This window comes from Melanotaenia boesemani, chromosome 13, assembly GCF_017639745.1.
Source record: "Melanotaenia boesemani isolate fMelBoe1 chromosome 13, fMelBoe1.pri, whole genome shotgun sequence".
Taxonomy (NCBI): domain Eukaryota; kingdom Metazoa; phylum Chordata; class Actinopteri; order Atheriniformes; family Melanotaeniidae; genus Melanotaenia; species Melanotaenia boesemani.
Window position 1 is genome coordinate 10,547,296 of NC_055694.1, and position 19,078 is coordinate 10,566,373.

Here is a 19,078-nt window from a genome sequence, read left to right on the forward strand (position 1 = left end):
CTCATGAGAAGTAGGTTCATGCTCTTACACACTTTCCGCACTTTTGTTTTATTCGGAATTTGCGCTATTAAGAGTAGATTTCATTAAATCTACTATCAAATCACTTTAAAGTTACAATCCAATTGCAATCCAGTTAAATCATTTACATTCTACACTACATTAGTTTAGACACACCTGAGTCAAATTAGGTGGCTCTAACAGCCAATCAGGTTCTACACAATAACTCATTAATTTGGCTCAGGTGTGTTGGTACAGGAATACATGGAAAACCTGCTGGATTGCGGCCCTCGTACGACCGAATTGAGTAGCCCTGGTTTAGATCATTATAACTAGTCGTGTACAACAAATTCATGAAAAATTACCTAGCTAGGCAAACCAATGGATCAATTTAATCCCCTGGCCTTAGCACGTGCAGGCCATCATGTGGCACTGGAGACAAAAGCTCCCTTTTACAGAAGGAAACACCCTCAGCAGAAGAAGACTCAGGAAGGGTTGGTCCGTCGAACGAAAAAACAGCAAAGATGGGTCAACATACTTCTTAACTCCAGGCTAGAGATACCTGCTAGAAAAAATTAAAGATAAACACAAGGTAATGACAACAGTAATAACATATAATTTACAAGAATAAAACAAGAAGAGAGAGGAGTACAGAGAGGTGCTAAACTATTGTGGGATGTCAGCCTAGGACTCCTATTGGTGCTACCAAAGGGATCGCTAAGGGTCACCCAAGCCAACTGCAAGTATAAGCTTTATCATTGTAGAACATTTTAAACCTAATCCTTAATGTTCTTCACAGCTGATTGTAATGACAATATCTTATAAATTAGTGGAAGTAAACCCGACAGAGCCACCTCTCTACCTGGATGCTAGCCTAATGTAAAAAGTGAATATATCTCTTGTCATTATGTTGTTACATATTTAAAACATATGCCTTAACAATTTAACAAAAATCCTATTTTTCCAAGGAAATTTTTCTTTGCAATTTTTCTCTGCAATTTTAAAAATGGCAAGGAAACAAATTTCTTCAGATCTTTTCTCAGGGCAGACAGGATGAGTTTCAAGGTAGAGAGGGTGGGTGCAGTTGATAACTGAAAGCTCTGTCCATTCTACATACATTGGGACAAGAAACCTGCAGTCTGAGAGCAAATTCAAGGGTTGGGAAAATATAGAACTGAGATCTTTAAGCTGCAATGGAGCTTGAGGGCTTTATATGTGAGTAGGAAATATTGTCATATTCTATTCTAGATTTAACAGAAAATCAATTAAAATAAGCTAAAATTGAAGAATTGTGATCTGATTTGCTAATCCTTATCAGAACCTTAATTGCAGCATTTTGGATGAACTGAAAGGTTTTTTAGAAAATGTGTGGTACAGCTTAACCATAAGGAATTACAGTAGTCTGATCTAGAAGTAACAAAAGTATTTACTCTAAGACAGGATGTCCCCAGTCTTTGTAATATTACTCTGATAAAGAAAGTAAGTAACCAACTTTAATTTAGTTTTATTGCTTTTTACATCAACAGATCAACAGTTGTTACTAGAAAGCACTAGAAACACACAATGTCCAGGGAGCTATACAATACTGGTTTAACAAACTGATAATGGTAATTAACATGCCATCTTAGGAATGCTTTGAAAGACACACCCGGACTTTTTTTTTAAACACTCACAGAGTACAACTAGAAAAAAAAAAACTTAAAAATGAAAGTCTTACTTGTAAAGAGCACACAGCATGTTGGTCTTTAAAATATAACAACAGCATAGGCTTATTCTGTGCAATAAATTAGGTCAAAAATTTGGTTAATTAAAACCCAAAGGGAAGTTAAAAAAAAGGGGAAAAAGGCAGGTTGGAAAAAAAAGTAAGATCCTATCGCACCATCACAGTTTCCAGTAGGAAAGAATTAAGGATTTCTTTCTTTCAGTGTCCTTCACCAGCATTGCTTGTAGTAGAAACTCTTGAGTAAATATGTTTCCTCAACACCCAAAAATAATTTTCAAGAGAAGCAGTCCTGCTCGCAACTTGGTAGCCCAGTGGCGTAGGTGCACACCGCATTAGCGCAATCTGTGGATTACTGTTGCCGTCTCTGTACTGTACTGTAGGTCATCAGGCATGCAGATGGAGGCCAGAGTACTGAACCTGATGTCAAAGTCCAAGTCTGGGTCAAAGGAAACTTCAGGAATGGAGATGGCATCAAGTTCAAAGCTATGATTTGAGTCTCCCTCATCAGCATACACATGTGGATCATAAACAGCAAGTTCCTTGTCTTGTGCTTTGAGTGAGGTCATCATTGTTTGAATTTTCATCTGTAGAACGTTTTCCAGGTAAAGGTGACGTTTTGTTAGCAAATCCTAAAAAATGACAAAAATGACAAGATAATCATATGAATTTTCTTCCTCTCTCTTCCTCATATATATATATATATATATATATATATATATATGTATGTGTGTGTGTGTGTGTGTGTGTGTGTAACAATAAAACAAAACAAAAGAAATATTAATATCAGTACCATGGCTGCAGAATTCTCATGAGCAAATCTGTTTCCTCTGATGCTCCTTCTTTGGAAGTATGTTTGTGAGTCAAATCTTGAGAAATTTTTCATCTGGTCAAAAGGAAAAAAAAAAATTAAAGCTATTATAACAGTTTAGAGCTAAAATAATATTGTTGTTGTTTGTGCAGGTTAAAAAATAGTAATAATAAATAATAATAATAAACACTCAATAATGGTGTCTGTAAAACCGCCATAGCAGCCAATTGGCAAAATATTTCCAGGTGGTTGTCATGACAATAAACACTATAGAATAATTAATAAGCCTGTTGTTTTGACTTGTTTTAATTTACAAATTGTCCTATTCTGACTTCAACCCATTATGGTTTCATGCAACATAGAGTTTCAGTGTTTTTACATTTAAAGCCTGAAACAACACACATGCATCAACACACACAATCTAAATGTTGATTGAAAGAAAAGACGGCATGTCCCCTCTGGCCTGGGAACACCTTAAAGGGTGCAATTATAGAATTTTTAGTAGTAATAGTGGTGCTCCATGGCATCAGCAGCCCTTTATAATTAATTAATTCGATATTGCTTTTGGTCTTTTCATTAGACAAAGCACCTGGGAAATATTACTAGCCATTTTCTGAAATTTAGAAGTTCATGCCAACTGTGCCGTAATAAGAATAATAAACTTACCCTTTCTGATTCTTTCATTTCATATTGACTTTGTTGGATTGGCCTGCAGTACTGAGACATTTCTGCATGTGATTTGATGTTATCAACTGTTATTAGTACCTAGAAAAAAGTCCACATTTGTCAAGTAAGATTTTTATTTATTTATTTTTATTTTATGGGATTGTAATTGAATTAGCATGCAACTTTGCAGCACTTACGGGTGTCATCATCACAGTTTTATTTTTAGTTGTTATCCATTCCTCATTCTTGCAGTTGTCTGGTCTTGGGAGAAGCACCTTAAACATAATAATGCATCCATACGTTTATATATATATATATATATTTATATATATATATATATATATATATATATATATATTCAGGTTTTTTAGATCCACTTTCCCTTTTTCAGTGCATTCTCCAGCTCAGACCCCACTCACCACACTACAGGTTGAAAACATTAAAGGTCCCATATTATGCAAAATTCACTTTTTAATGGTTTTGGAACAGTCATACTGGTCCCCCCGCATGTGTAGGAGACCCGTAAGTGTGAAACTCTTTCAGGCGCTCTCTCTCCCCCCTGCTCCACCTCTAGGGAAGTAAGCGCTGAAATGAGCTTGTTTGAAAGCGTGTACGTTATGACGTCATAAGGGACAATAACCACTCCCCACAGAGCGATGGACCCGTCTACCGGCTCTCAAAGCCCGCACTCTAAAAATCACCTAGCGCCCAGTGTTTTTCCCTCTTCGGCAACCCTCGTTAGCGGACATGGCTAAGCGACAGAAGCACTGTTCTGTTTGTGGCTGCATAAATGAACACGAAAACGTTTTTTTACTTCCATCCACTGAACCCACGAGGACCGAGTGGATTAATTTTATTTTTGGAGGAAATGTACCCGGAAAACTTCCAAAGGTTTTACATGTCTGTGGCCAGCATTTCAAAGAGGACTGTTTCCACAACATGGGGGCATGGAAAGCAGGCTTCGCCAACCGTTCGAAGCTGAAGCCAGGTTCAATACCAACTGTCCGTGACACAGCTGGAGAGGTAAGAGCTGGCAGTTATTTCATCGTTTCGGCCTTATTAGTCTGATAGCTTGAAAATATATTAACCTGTCAATCACCTCATGACGGGCGATGCGATGGGCGGAGCCAACAGCTGAGCTGCTCCACCAGGGTTCCGCCCACCATAAACGGCACATTTCTGAAGCTGCTAAAAAGAGGGAGGTGAAGAGAAGCAGCTGCACTCAAACTGAGGGTCGATTTGTCCATACCATGGCGGAAATATTTCATTTAGATATTAATGAATGGTCTCAGATTGGGAATAAAGTGTATAATATGGGACCTTTAAATATTTAGAATTAACATTAGCAAAAAACTGAGGCTGTCAGAGTTATGATCACTTAATTACTCTCTGCATCTCAAAGCAGTACAAGATTCCGCTTTCACGTATAGAACGTATAGCAACAGTTAAAATGAAAATTTTCCCTCAGATAAATGACCTTTTTTCAATACTTCTGGTTGCCTCAATAGAAATATGGTTTCAGTCACTCAACACTTTAGTCTGGCAGTTTGATAACCAAATTTCTTTTATTACATTGTATCAAATCAACTGCAGTACTTACATAAATGGATCAAGCCAAACAACAGTACCAGCTCATGGATACAATTAGAACAAGCATATTGTAAAAACCTCAATTTATCCGATTAAACATTATTCAATACCTCTCTCAAAACTAAAAACTTCAAAAACAACAGTCTCCACAACTCTGACAGCCTGGTGGAAAGTCCTGGGAATTGTAAATTCTACCCCCACACCTTGTAAATTCACCCCCATATGGCACAATCCAGATTTCCACCACCACAAGACACCTGTTCATTACCGCACATGGGAAGAGAAAGGGATCATGCATCTCCATTCAATAATAATAATTTTATGACATATAAGGACTTAAATCAAAGAATTTTTTTAAATCAACAGACCCTTCAATATTTAATAATTAAATCAATAATTAGTAGTAAAATTAACATAAAAAATAATCCATGCACTCACCTCGCCCAGGAGAACAGATGGAATCTTGCAAATTAGAGTAGAGTTCAAATTACCTTCTAATTGACAGAAAATCTTAACTACAATAGATACTTTAATATATGTACCTAAAATGAAATGGAATATAGACATACTCATCCCCTTAACCCCTGAATACTGGATAGATATCTGTAAAAATACATTCACCATGGCAACTATCACCAATATATATATATATATATATATATATATATATATATATATATTCTCACTCTGCAGCTAGGTAGATCTGGACTCATCAACACTATTAAACATAGCCATCAGTTCTACTGTTACTTTCTTTCTTGACGACAATGTTTAACCCAATCCTTCCAGTTTTTAGTAATGTGCTGGACAGTTTTTAACCTAATTTTAAAGATAATTACCTCACAGTCATTTCCCAGCATCTCTATATTACCAGGCATCAGATCTTGTGTACAACCGTCTTCTGGGATCAGGACCTTTGCTCTTCTACATGATAGCAGTAAAGCTAGAAATAGGAAACCTAGGTTGAAGCACCAGAAACAAATATTAGTTGTGTTATGTCACAATATGCTTGTCAATGTAATTATCCTAAGAATTTTAAAAAAGGCAGTTTGACATTTCTTTCCACATTCGAAAGGCTTTAAAACTCCAACATGTGGAGAGCAGAAAAAAGCCTTTTTAAAGAAAAATTAAACATTTTCAAGAACCAAGATGCCTAGTTGCCTTTTTTTTTTCAAGGTTTTAAGAGTTATTCTATGTTGACTTTGTCACATGAGATTTTTTCTATTCTGTTAATAGATACATTGTTTGTCCTACCTGCAAGCATTAATATACTTAAAATAATCATTCCTATTGCTCCTCCTCCTGCCGTGGATCCAACAGGTTTTCGCACTGTGCAGCTTGAACTTGTTGCATTTAAGCAGCTGCACACAGTTACTGACAGGTTGTGGACAGCCTTCTTTTCTTGAAGATCAGACACTTCTAACAGTAAGTCATAGATTCCAGAAGAAACTTTGACTTCTTTCACTAGGTTCACAGAATATCCTGTGTAGTCAAAACATAAAAAGCAAACAAACAATAAAAGTATATACTCAGTTATTTCATAAGAATTATTTGTTAGTTAACTGGTGAAATTATATTTAGTAGTTGTATGGCCTTGGTTGTGTTTAAATTCCAAAAGGAGCTGTAAGAGCTGGAGCTCACCTTGCTGAGGGTCAATTCTCCACTTGTCCCCAACATTTCCAAGTAGCTTGAACCTGAATGGTCCGCTGTATGGTTCTCCATCCAGATCCAAAGCTGTGATTTTAGCCAATGAGGGTTTATTAGACTGGCACATATCTATTATGTTTACAGCCAGGGATGGAGTATTGTCATTCTCATCTATCACTACAATGGTGAGAGTTGTGGTGCCTGTCAGTGGAGGTTCACCTGATGACCATCAATACATGTACATTTTAGTAATGTGATAAAACCTTGGGATGAATCATAAAGATACATGTACTATGCACTCTGGGTCATACCATTGTCGACAGCATGTATAGTGACTACATAGACACCATCTTTAACAAAGGACGATTCGCGGTCGATGATCTTTACTGTAGTTACTTTTCCAGTCTTGGAGTCCACTGTAATCCATCCAGCTGGATCCTCTCCTTTTACGTATCTAGAACACATGGCAGAGTGTTTAAAATACTCCATTGATAAATTGATGTTGATGTTGTTCTTTTGAAAGTCTGAGATAACTCACGTGACCATATTTGCACCTTTGTTGTCAGGGTCAGTAGCACTAAATGTCTCCAAATATGTCCCCACCTTGGTATTCTCATGGACAGAAACATGTTTGTTTGATACCTTAAAAAATGGAGGCTCGTTGACATCCTCCACTATAAGTGACACATTATAACTGGATAAATGTGAAATTCCAGGTGTAGTGCCAATACTTGTGGTGCTACTAATCTTTGTTTCCCATAGACCAGTGGTTTTGCGTTCTACCACTTTGCATGAATAATAGGGAATCTCATTCTCTACGAAGATTGTGATGTTCTTCACAGGATCATCCTCATAGTTTAGTTGCTGTGAAAGGAGTGAAGATGAAAATTATTTTTTAAGACAAATGTTGACACTAATGCCATAAAACTTTAAAATGTTATTTTTTAATTTTTTAGAGAATAGGAAATGGCCCTTCCAGCAAGTTTTCAATTGTAACTAGAAGCGCAGACCTTCGCCAAGCCATAGGGTCACTCACCTGAGATCTGCTGTTTCAACCAGTAAACACAACCAGTTAACCAGGTAATAAAACAGCTGTTTTATTGGTGTGTTTTCATCACTTCATCATAACTTTGTAAACAGCTAGCATGTTCAAATCAAATCAAATCAAACTTTATTTATATAGCACCTTTCATACATACAAATAGCAACTCAAGGTGCTTTACAGATGGTAAAATCCCCCAGAACCCCAACCCAATAGCAGCAAGCCCCCCCCCCCTTCCCGTCAAACACACACACACATCACAGAGGGTAAAAGCAAGTTAAAAGGACCAAGGAAACGCTGTCGTAAATTCTGGGGTCTAGTGATGTGGGGAAACACTGAGATAAAACACTGTAAAACTAATCTAAGACAATCTAAAAACCATATAATAAAAGTAGTATTGCTAAGACCCATAAAATAAAAGAACCCGTGAAATAAGAGAATATAAAATGATAAAACAAATACATAAATGATAAATAAATAGAAGCTGAATACAGCCTGTGTGTTAAGAATAAAGAAATGAATAAATACAATAGTAATAATAAAAGTAATGATTAAAATGCTAAACTAAAAAGGTGGGTCTTGAGTCTGTTTTTAAAAATATCCACACTAGGTGCTCCCCTCACGTCCTCAGGCAGGCTGTTCCACATACGAGGGCCGTAGAAATAAAAGGAGGACTCGCCGTGGGTTTTTGTTTTTACTCTGGGAACAGTTAAAAGGCCAGTACCAGAGGACCTGAGGGGTCTAGTGGGCTCATAAGATAAAAGCAAATCAGATAAATAAGGTGGGCTAAGACCATTAAGAGACTTAAAAACCAATAAAAGAATCTTAAAATCAATTCTGAAGCTGACGGGGAGCCAGTGCAGAGACTTGGTGTAAAATTGGTGTAATGTGGGCCCTCCTTCTGGTCTTTGCCAACAGACGTGCAGCTGCGTTCTGTACAAGCTGCAGCTGGTTCAGGTACTTCTTTGGAAGACCAGAAAGAAGAGCATTACAGTAATCTAGTCTTGATGTGATAAAAGCATGAATCAGTGTCTCTGCACTGGCTCGAGAGAGAAACGGCCTGATGCGGGAGATGTTCTTTAGATGATAAAAAGCAGTCTTAGTTATATTTTTAATATGTGGCTCAAAACTGAGATCTGCATCTAAAATCACTCCCAGGTTTTTTACTTGATTAAAATGGTTGAGTGCTATTGTTTTCAGTTTGGCCTCCAGTTTCTCTCTCTCAGCTTCAGGTCCAATCATTAAAACTTCTGTTTTCGTTTCTGTTCACGGCTAATTTGCTCATATGGATCAGACTTACTGGGTTTATGTAACATGGCACCAAAGCCCATTCAGGTGTGAAAACGGTAGCAAAAACTAGGAGAAAGGCTTAAACATCCCAATGAAACCGCTGTGGTACATACTAAAAGGCAGTGGGGGGCACTATGATGATTAAAGAGTAACACTCCAGAGCTAGAACAAGACGTAGAGCATGCATAGATAATGACATATCTGCTTGCTTCCACTGTTGATAGTACAGTAGCGCAATGCTGTGTTGTAAGGCAGTGCATTTTGGTGTTGAAGCTGTACACAAGCCAGGACTGTCTGGAGCAGAACTACAACACACTTGGTCACGGACACCATTATTATTGTTGTTTTGCGCGTGTTCATCACACTGACATCATATCTTCTTGTGGTGCGGTTACGCTGTCCTTGCAGTACCACAGACGGCAGAGGTCTCAAACCTATCCACCTTGGTACCTGGTTTCAGACATGATCGGTTTCATGGAGGCTAATTCCTGGTTTCGTGGGAATGAAAGGGCAGATTGCTAAAATACTTTTGCGGTTTTACTGCAATTTGGCATCGTGGGGACAGTTCTTGGGTCTTTTTTTTTTTTATTTAATTAAAATTCATCCATTCATTTTTGAGTTCTGTTGCTAACAGACAGACGGATGGACAGGCGGACAGACGGATGGAAAAATGTTTGCTGCCATAAACATAACCTCGACCTTGGTAGAGGTCATAATTAATACAAATTCAGCAGATCCTGTTAAATTCTGCCTGACATTGCATTATGTCCAAATATAGTGTGTCAACAGGTTATACAGCTCATTGCTGTTTGCTTCTTTCTCCTGACTGCTGATCTTAGATTATATTCAGTTCTTGACTCGTCATGGTCACTTTGAAGTGAAATATCCAACGAGCTCAAAGTTTCTGTTATCAGTTACTGAATAGTAGATCCAGACCAAAGCAATGCATATAAAAGTAAAGCCAAAAAAACTGTGAAATAGCTCCCATTGTCAATATGACCTGAAAATCTGATTATAGCCACAAGAACAGTCATAGTCAAAGTGCAGAAGATGTTTCTCTTCCATGACCCACCATCTTCCTTTTTTTGACATGGCACAATCAAAGTAAGAGGCCTGGTCTGCTGTGCTGACTCTATTTACGCTTAGTTTATGAACATTGTAATGACATAATGATAAAACCTATTTTTTTTCTTGTGGATTTAATTAAAGTTTGTATAACTGGACTTGACTGGAGCGGCATGGTTGACCTTCCCATGTGAGCCTTAGTGGTGCTTTGTTATTAGAGTTCTGTGCTTGTTATGGACATCAATGATAACCTCCATGTTCAGGTACCAGGGTCCATATGTGCATTGGCACAAGGACACTTTAGGGTACAGTTCAAAGATCAGTTTTACAGTTGTCATTGAACTTGAGACAGATAGAGGTGGAGCTGTCAATTGATAACCATTTGGCGGTGAGTTGGCTCTAAAGATAAACAGGGTGGATGGAATGCTGCTGACCTTGACTCATGACTTTGTGAGTTGGTTGCAAGAGTATTTTGAAAACCTCCTTAATCCAACTGGCATGTCTTCCAATGAACAACCAAAATCTGGAGAGACACCGAGTTTGACTCTTCCATCTTTAGGTCTAAGGTGGCAAAGAAGCTCCTCAGTACAAGAGAATTGGGGGTGGATGAGTTCTATCCAGAGTTCCTCAAGGCTCTCGATGTTGTGGGTCGTCTTGGTTTACATGTCCCATCCTTTAAGAAGGAGAACCTAAGGGTATTTTTCAACTATATGGGAATCACATTCCTTGGTCGTTGGAATGAAGATCAACACTTACATATTGTTTATCTTAAACACTGAGGCATCCCCTCTGGGTAGGGGATGATATAATGTCCCAAGTGCAGAAGTTCAAGTTTTTCAGGGTCTTGTTCACAAGTGTGGGAAGAATGGAGTGGAAGATCAACATGCAGATTGCTGTAGTGTCCACATTAATGTGGGCTCTGCATCTGTCTGTCATGGTGAAAAAGGAACTGGGCCAATTTATTGGTTGACTGATTCAGTAGTAACTGAAAGAATGAGATTTCGAATACAAGCAGCTGAATTGAGTTTCCACCACAGGTTGTCTATGTTCACCCTTAGCGATAGGGTAAGAAGCTCAGTAATCATCATCGTGGCTCGGAGTAGAGCCAACGCACCTCCACATCGAGAGGAGCCAGATGAAGTGGATCGGGGATCAAGTTTTGGTGCCTCCTGGATATCTCTCAGGTATGGTGTTCCGGGCATATCCCACCGGTAGGAGGCCCTGGGCATGACTCAGGAAATGCTAGAGGGACTATGTCTCTTGGGTGGCCTTGAAACACCATGGGACCCCCCCAGATAAGCTAAAAGAAGTGGCTGGGAAAAGGAGAGTGTGGTATTTGAAAACAGAAGGGTTAATTGTTCCTCATTTACATAAGTTATACTGCAATTATAGAATGCTGTAATGCTGTTTTCGCACATGAGGGTACTGTAAGACATGAAGTCTTGCAGTGCACCAAGCAGGAAAGAAGAAAAATCGTGGAGCAAGAGCTGATGCCTGTATTGTGAAACATTTGAAATAAAGCCACCTTTTCCACGTAGGAACTGTGTCCACTGTTGTTTCAGCACAAGTTACTCCACACCTTTGTCTGTAAGACACAACAGAAAGCCATGGCTTCTCTGCTTACGCTGCTGCTCGGCGACCCAATCTCTGATGAACAGTAAAAGATGGATGGATGGATGGATGGATGGATGGATGGATGGATGGATGGATGAATGGATGACTCGATTGATGCATTGCTTTGGTGTGGATCTACTATTCAGTGATTGGTTACAGCAGCTAGAGAGACGGTTTAAAACCCCTATAGAAACTGCAGTATCAAGAAGATTTTAGGGCTTTTTGATGCAAGTTAAATAGCAGCATTTAATGTGCATCATCAGATCACTGTAAATAACTGGTATATTTAAAATGCAGATAAGACCTAACTTATTGGAACACCTTAAAAAGCTGGCATAGTTCACATATTTTGCCGTGTAAAAAGCAGTTTTAAATTCCCTCCAAATAGAGGTGATATATGGCACAGTTAACCTTCCATTAATAAAAGAAGTTGACTGATCCCAACAACACTGACAGTGTACAGACTGGAAATAGTGGAAATAGATGCTAATCATTACTCCAGACAACTCAGGATTCTCAAGATGAATGTTCACCTTGATTGAAAGCTTGTTGCTCTTTTTTCAAATGTATTTTTTCAAGATGCAAAACCTAACTTTTAAAAAGACGTAAATATTCCAGACCAGCTTCTTCCAAGGAAACTGTTGTCTGTGGTTATGTATGACGAAACCTATGGACCATCCAGAGCCAATCTGAATGGACAGAAAGCTGAACTAGATCTGTAAAGCACATGTAAAAATTAAGACTACAAGGGTTTGAAGAGCTAACGGATACAGGAGACACAGATTCTGATCTTGTCCTTTGTGAGCATATCTGCCTGTATAAACGCTGTTGCATCCAGGCCAATCTGTCAATCTGTCAGGCCAAAAGTATGAGGAATTCTGTTTTAAGTATCACTTCAATGTAAAAAAAAAAATTAAAAATACCTTTTCCAAATAAAGTAGTCCTTCATTTGTCTCAGGATCAGTAGTGATTCTGAAATTATTGTGTGTGTCTCCTTGAATGTGGAATTTTGCCCTCCAGGCCGCTGTGCCTTTAACATCTTCATCCTTGACTTGGAGGCGTGAAACAAGAACATTTTCCTCCCCTTCAGTCACTCTTTCTAGACCCTAGGGTACAAGAATGTTAAAGGTGTTATATTAACTGGGTTAAATTGAGCAGCTGTCAAGGAAAATTGAATAAAAAATAATGGCTCACTGTTTGTTTTGTGATCACAGGCAGGTGGTTATTTCCATCCTCTATGTTGATTATGACAGTGCAAGTGCTGGATAGACTTGGTTGCCCGTGGTCTTTAGCTTCCACTAGAAGGGTGTATTTGTCTGCTTTCTGGTTTGTTTAATTAAAAAATAGGCAAAAATATAAATTTTATAATTGATCTGTTAAAATTCCCACAATTTTTAAAATAATTTTTATTAAAGCATTTCAGGAAAAAAGATTTTTGTAAGAGTCAAAAAACTACTTTATAGTCTGAAATTTATGGAAACAAGATGTGGAATCACAATCAGTCTTATAAAGACCAACTCACATAGAAGGATTACCATTTATTAAATTATTTTAATTAGTCAGTTTTCTTTTTTTAATTAAAATTCAAGTAGCTCAAGTCTAGTAAACAGCTTGAAATGATAGAAAAATATATCGTGAACTGCCAGAGGTTAAGACAAATAAGGTTTCTTAAAATGGAAAATAATGCACATTTTAGAATTAAAGAAACAGACCTTATTCAGGGAACAAGAAATGGCTTAAAAACATAACATTGTTTTGCAGATATGTAGGTTAATTAACCCTTGAAAGCTAGTACTACCACTTCATAAGTGTTGCAACTTATCTTGATACCTTATTACCCTTCTATGGACTCAGAATAAAGTCATAAAGATTTTGTAGCTGTAAATGAATGTTTGCAAATAATTTCAGAGTTTGCATTTGTAAATAAGGTTTTTCAACCTGCAAAACGAAAAAATCTGTCCGAAAAAAATCAACTTGTGAATGCGCGGAAAAGGATTTGCACGGTTGTAAAAAAAAAAAATAAAAAATAAAATCTTATTTCCAATCAGATAGAAGTAAAAAGACAGGAAAAAAATCTGCAACCACAACTTCAGAGTCTTGCATGTAGTTTGGTGCTTTGCATCTGTGGACAGGATGTTTGCAAAAGAACTTCTATTATTTTCCAGAAATACAAACCTTTTTACAACCATGCAAATCCTTTTCTGCACATTTAAAAACTTGAATTTTTTGGGGGGCAAATATCTTTTTGCAGACAAACGTGATTTACAAATACAAACTTATTTGCAAACATTCATTTACAGCTGCAAAATCTTTATGACTTTTTATTGAACCCATACCCTTCTGCCTGTGTAAAAGCAGTGTTGGAACATAACGAGTCAGATGTTGAGAATACATTTTGGTTTATAGATGGATTCTATTTTTTTCCCCCAATTATTAAGAGGCCAATCATAACAGAAGTTGTTTGTGAACAATATGTTAATGCAATGAAAGTCAAAGATTCACAATTCTGTTTCAGCTATAAGCACTTTTACCTCATGGTCCAGACATCCTTTAAATGCAATATTTCCAATATCATTTCTCTGCATTAAGAAGAACTTCAAGTCTTGTACTTGAGGTGTGAAACTGACAAGACGATAGCTAATTTTTTTGTTGTGTGTACTGCTGTCCAGGTCGGTTGCTTTAACATCTACCACATTAGTTCCTGTCAGAATTACAAGAGAAAGGTTATTTTGAATAATTTGATATTGTGGTAAAAGTATAATTTCAAGAATCTTACCTTGTACTGTTGATTCTTTTATGGTGACCTCGTACATGTCACGGTCAAACTTTGGAACATTGTCGTTAGCATCTAAAATGTCAATTGTGATGCCCAGACGTGTTTCTACTACATTTTGTTTTTTATCAAGTGCCTGAAAGGTCAACTAAATGTAAAGACAAAAAATGAAAGGCAGTAAGACCACCCAGCAGCCTTCAAACTCTAAGATCACACACTTCAAGGGATAACTGGACCTCATTCACCAATATCTTCCCACCACTGTGTTCCTAAGTTGTATTAGAGAAGTTTTTCATGAAAATATCTTTGTAGACTGCAGAATGTTTGTATCTTTGCTCTTAGACTGGTAAATACCAATCTCTCACACTTATTAAGGATAGACCAGCTGGCCCTAAGTAAAGAGCCAAAGAAGAAAAAAAAAGCTGTATGAATGTGTTGAGCAGTTGCAAACAACTTTATAGCGGTGAGTTACCGCCACCACTGGTGTCTAAAACTGGTGTTAAAATGCAGGAATGGACTCTGAACTCAGCACTGCCTGCTAGCGGATGAATTAACTTCATATCCATGGCAACAGAAAATAAATGGTAAATGGTCTGTACTTATATCACTTTTACCGAAAGTGTCAAATTCTCTGATTCACACACTGATGGTGGAAGCTGCCATGCAAGGCGCTTAACCATGACCCATCAGGAGCCAATAGGGGTTCAGTGTCTTGCTCAGGGACACCTCGACATGAGCTCTCCGTCCGAGGATCAAACCAGCAACCCTTGGGCTACAGGATGACCTCTCTACCCATAAAAGACACATGGAAGTATGAAGGATGGTGATGTATGACAACACTTGAAACAGATGTTATTCATCTATGGAGCAAGTGGTGCTTCTGGTGAATCCTCCAGGTGAGTCTTATAGGTGTCATTAACCAGGTAGCAAGGGAATTTCTTGGATTTGTTAATAAAACTAATCATTAGAAAAAAGCCACTGTTGAAGTAAATTTGAATTATTAAAACCACATTAAGCAGGTGGATCTGGGAGTCACAGGTGACTTGGACTTCTTAGTGTGATATTTTTAATGGTTGAGGGAACGGATCTGGCGTGTGCACAGTCTTTAGCATCGATGGAGTTAGTAAGACCAGGATGAAAAATAGTTTAATTTTCCCTTAAGGGAAATTATAAAAATCATTTTTATTTTAAAAAAACTAAATGTTTTGTACTAAGTTATTTAAAAATCTGATAAAACTATTGTAATTTCATTGCTGCATTTTAATAAACAGAAAGCAGAAAACAACACTATTTGAATGTGTCCGCACTACGATGCTCGAAAGAGAACTTCTGAGTGTTCGTTGATATGAAGATTTTGTTAAACACCACAATTTTCGTGAAACATTCTTAAGTAAGATTTACTAGCAAGTTTGTTCGTAGGAATAGTTGGTGAATGAGACCTATTGTTCTTAAAATATGTGGGTTTTTTCGTTCCTAACCTTCAAAATTGTGAAAGTCTCATGGTCCACAGGTTTTAGAACAAAAATCTCTCCTGTCTTTTCATTGATTTTTAATGTATTCCGAGGTTCCTCGTCCAGACCTTGACCTTGTATACTGAAAATGCTTAAGCCTTTCTTAACTTCAATCTGGATTGTGAGACACAAAAACAACAAATTTTGCAGTGATTTTCTTTCAGTTTTTTATATGTACAATTCAAATTTGTGCATTGTGATCTGATATGTATTTACTCACTTTGCCCAATGAATAGGGGTAAGATCCATTATAACCTTCATCGATAGTGAATGCTGCTATAATCCAGTTTCGTTTGTGTCGCAGCAAAATTTGTGATGATGACCACTGGACTCCTAAACACTGCACAATATTACACAACAGTACATCACATACTTTGGATTATTAAGTGTTTGAAATTATATATGGAGTATTATTTGTTAAATACTTTTTTGGATTTCCAGTAGACATCATGCTATAAACAACATTGTTTTTAGAATTAGGAAAACTGATTATTTTTTAGCAAACAATTATACTTTTGTAAATGAAGTAGAAGGAACATTTTAAATACTTAACCCTCATGTGTAAAAGGATAGCAATTTGACATAAGTTCTTACCAGTATGATGAGAAGACTGAGGTGTTTTAATTCCATATTCGATCCAGATAATGCCTTGCTTTAGAGCTTATTCACATGCATAGACTGATTCTTCCTGGCTGTGTTGAGAAAAAGCTCAACTTCCTACAATGTGGGCTTTATTTGTAGGACATTGCTAGTGGGAGGGACTGCTGAGTTCTCTTACTTGGATGTTGTAGGCAGGAGAATGTTTTATCTGTTGGGTGTGTGTGTTTTTATTGTGAGTAATACAATAACAATAATGTGAGGCCATAACCCCCAAATGCTCCATGAGGCTGTGAGACTAGGATGAATTAAGTGAAGAGATATTAGATATAAGTCATTATCAGAAAAAAAGAAAAACAAGTGACCCACTGAAAGGAATAAAGTAAAAAAGCAGATGTACAAAAAGTCATATTGAAATCACAGTCAGTCAAATAATTGCACATTTTTAAAGATGTTCATAATTAAATAAAAGAAAAAAAATGATAGAAAATGAACTTTAAAGCATACAGTCTTGTGTTTTGTGTTATTTTCAGTAGTGCTACAGCACTTTCTTTACAGCATAAATCTTATACAGACAACTTTATGTATGTCAACTCTGTTTGCACTGTTCCAAGAATATTTTAACTTGAGCTAAAATAACACAAAAAAGATATGATCATACATGCTCCATTGAGCATCAATGCGCATTGTTTGGTAATGACACAACAAAGTTTTGCAAGCCTTTACCAGCAGCAATCAAAACACGTCAGTTCTCAAGAAAAATGTAGGAGGTAGGCAAGTGAATCTTGTGAAATATACTTTTGCAGAAAGGATTTTGAATGGGTATTTATGGATAGGGATAACAAGTAGACTTTTATTCCCCTTGCTTATATATATATATATATATATATATATATATACACAGTGGAGTTTAGTTCTGTTAAGTAAACATAATGCTTTTGTGAGTGAAAACACAAATGTATGGGGTTGTGTGTGTGAGTGTGTATTGTGAGAAGGATAAGCCATAATATAAAACTACTTCCCAAATGTGTGTAGTTCCTTGTAGTGCCAACACACATCTGACTCATTGGGGTGTCCTGTTTTGGCAGGACTTGAGATATTGTGCCTTCTACGTCTATCACTTATTTCATAGTCTCTGTACCATGAAAGCAGTAGAAAAACCTGTAGGCATCCAAGGTCAATCCCCCAACTTTGGACTCTAGTCAATACTCCAATCAGGAGCAAAGTTATCCCAGCCCTGAGTAAAAAAATACAATTGAGAAAAGTGGAAGAAGGATAATCCTGAAATCTTATCACGGAATTTGACTGATACAACACAAAAGGAAAGACTGTTAAGTAGGCCATTATATATTTACTTATCTCCAGTAACAGACATGAAGTTCTTATAATACTTTTAGCTTTATTGCAGCAAGTTTTATGTCTTGGATAACACTTGGTCTTTGTAAAAAAATTTCTAAAAGTCCCGTTGTAACACTTTTCGTCATTATTTAATAATTTATTTATTTATTCAATCAATTTAAATCTTTAAATCCAGGCACATAAAAGAAATGACTGTACGTTTTCTATTGGTTACCTTAATCTATGGAAGAATGTAGCTGTTCATGTAAGAACTGCTCAGGTAAATATAACGTTTAAGTCACTACTGGCAGAGTGTAATTGCTGCTGATTAATAATTAAAATGATAATAATAATACTAAAAAAAAAGGTCCCACATTTTGGTCATAGAAACAGAAGAAAATGCTGAAATTTATGGAGGTACAACAACTTCTACGACTTTCTTCAGATAAAATGTATTTGTACTGTAATCAACAACAATTGTGTGTTGCACTTTTTCAGACATATTGCTGCCACCAACTTCAAGATGTGCCAATAGTTTTCATGAAATGGTAAAATGTCTCATTGTCCATCCATCTATCTATACCTGCTTATTCCAATTCAAGGCCGGGACATGCCCAGTAGACTTTAGCTACTGGGTGAGAGGCAGGATACACCCTGGACAGGTCACCAGTCCATCACACTGAGGTTCACATCTCAATGTGAATGTAATAAATATTTGTTTATGAGATCTGAAAACTCTCAAATCTTTAAGTTTTTTTTATTTTTATTTTTGCACTTTACACAGCACCAAATTTTTGTGCACTTGGGGATGGTTCTTCATTAGAAGTCATTAATGCATTAGATCAAAAAGTAGCCAAACTAGGACGGTGAGAATGAATCATGCTTCACTTTGAGTTTGTTTGCTCTCTGTCACCAGGAAACAAGAATTAGAAAAAAAAACAGGGGGGAAAAAAGCGACACAATGTGATCTTAAAGGTTGTAGACCCAAGAAAGTTTAAACAGTGCCTTCCTTAATCAGCTTCTATCATGTGGTAAAATCAAGACAATTATTTACTTTGCGACATTTCATCTTTAGACAGTGGCCTATTTCCAATGTTGAATTTGTTCAGATTAAAAAGTCAGTGATAAACAAAAAGTCATCAAAAAACTTTAATTATCCCCAAAGGGCAATTCAATTTACAATCTACATAAAAAACAATCACAAACCTAAACATTCAGGCACTCTGTAAATAGCAATCAATAACCTTGTAAGGACCAAACGCAACAAACACATAGGTTGCCATGGAAAAGAAATAATCAATAAAACAATAAATACAATGCCTTGGGGCAAGGTAGCGTCATCCTGAGGGCATTAAACAGAAATTATGGTTCAGGACAAGTTCATAACAGCTCAAAATCTGTCTGGCCTTCTGCACGA

At 37.0% G+C, this 19,078-nt stretch overlaps 1 protein-coding gene across 2 annotated transcripts; it reads right to left on the reverse strand.

Moving 5' to 3' along the window:
• Window positions 1-1,485: 1,485 nt before the first annotated feature.
• On the reverse strand, window positions 1,486-16,473 carry LOC121652193 (cadherin-like protein 26). Of its 2 annotated transcripts, XM_042004824.1 has the most exons (17): window positions 16,321-16,473; window positions 15,947-16,066; window positions 15,694-15,840; window positions 14,219-14,363; window positions 13,974-14,143; window positions 12,637-12,765; window positions 12,366-12,548; window positions 6,970-7,295; window positions 6,743-6,885; window positions 6,426-6,650; window positions 6,039-6,266; window positions 5,624-5,742; window positions 5,223-5,246; window positions 3,392-3,469; window positions 3,195-3,293; window positions 2,511-2,603; window positions 1,486-2,349 (listed from the first exon to the last, which is right to left on the reverse strand). In XM_042004824.1, the coding sequence occupies exons 1-17, from the start codon at window positions 16,354-16,356 to the stop codon at window positions 2,053-2,055; spliced, it is 2,562 nt and encodes an 853-aa protein (XP_041860758.1). In that variant the 5' UTR covers window positions 16,357-16,473; the 3' UTR covers window positions 1,486-2,052. The 2 variants fall into 2 exon arrangements, with proteins under 2 accessions (XP_041860758.1, XP_041860759.1); XM_042004825.1 differs by lacking the exon at window positions 5,223-5,246.
• Window positions 16,474-19,078: the final 2,605 nt, after the last annotated feature.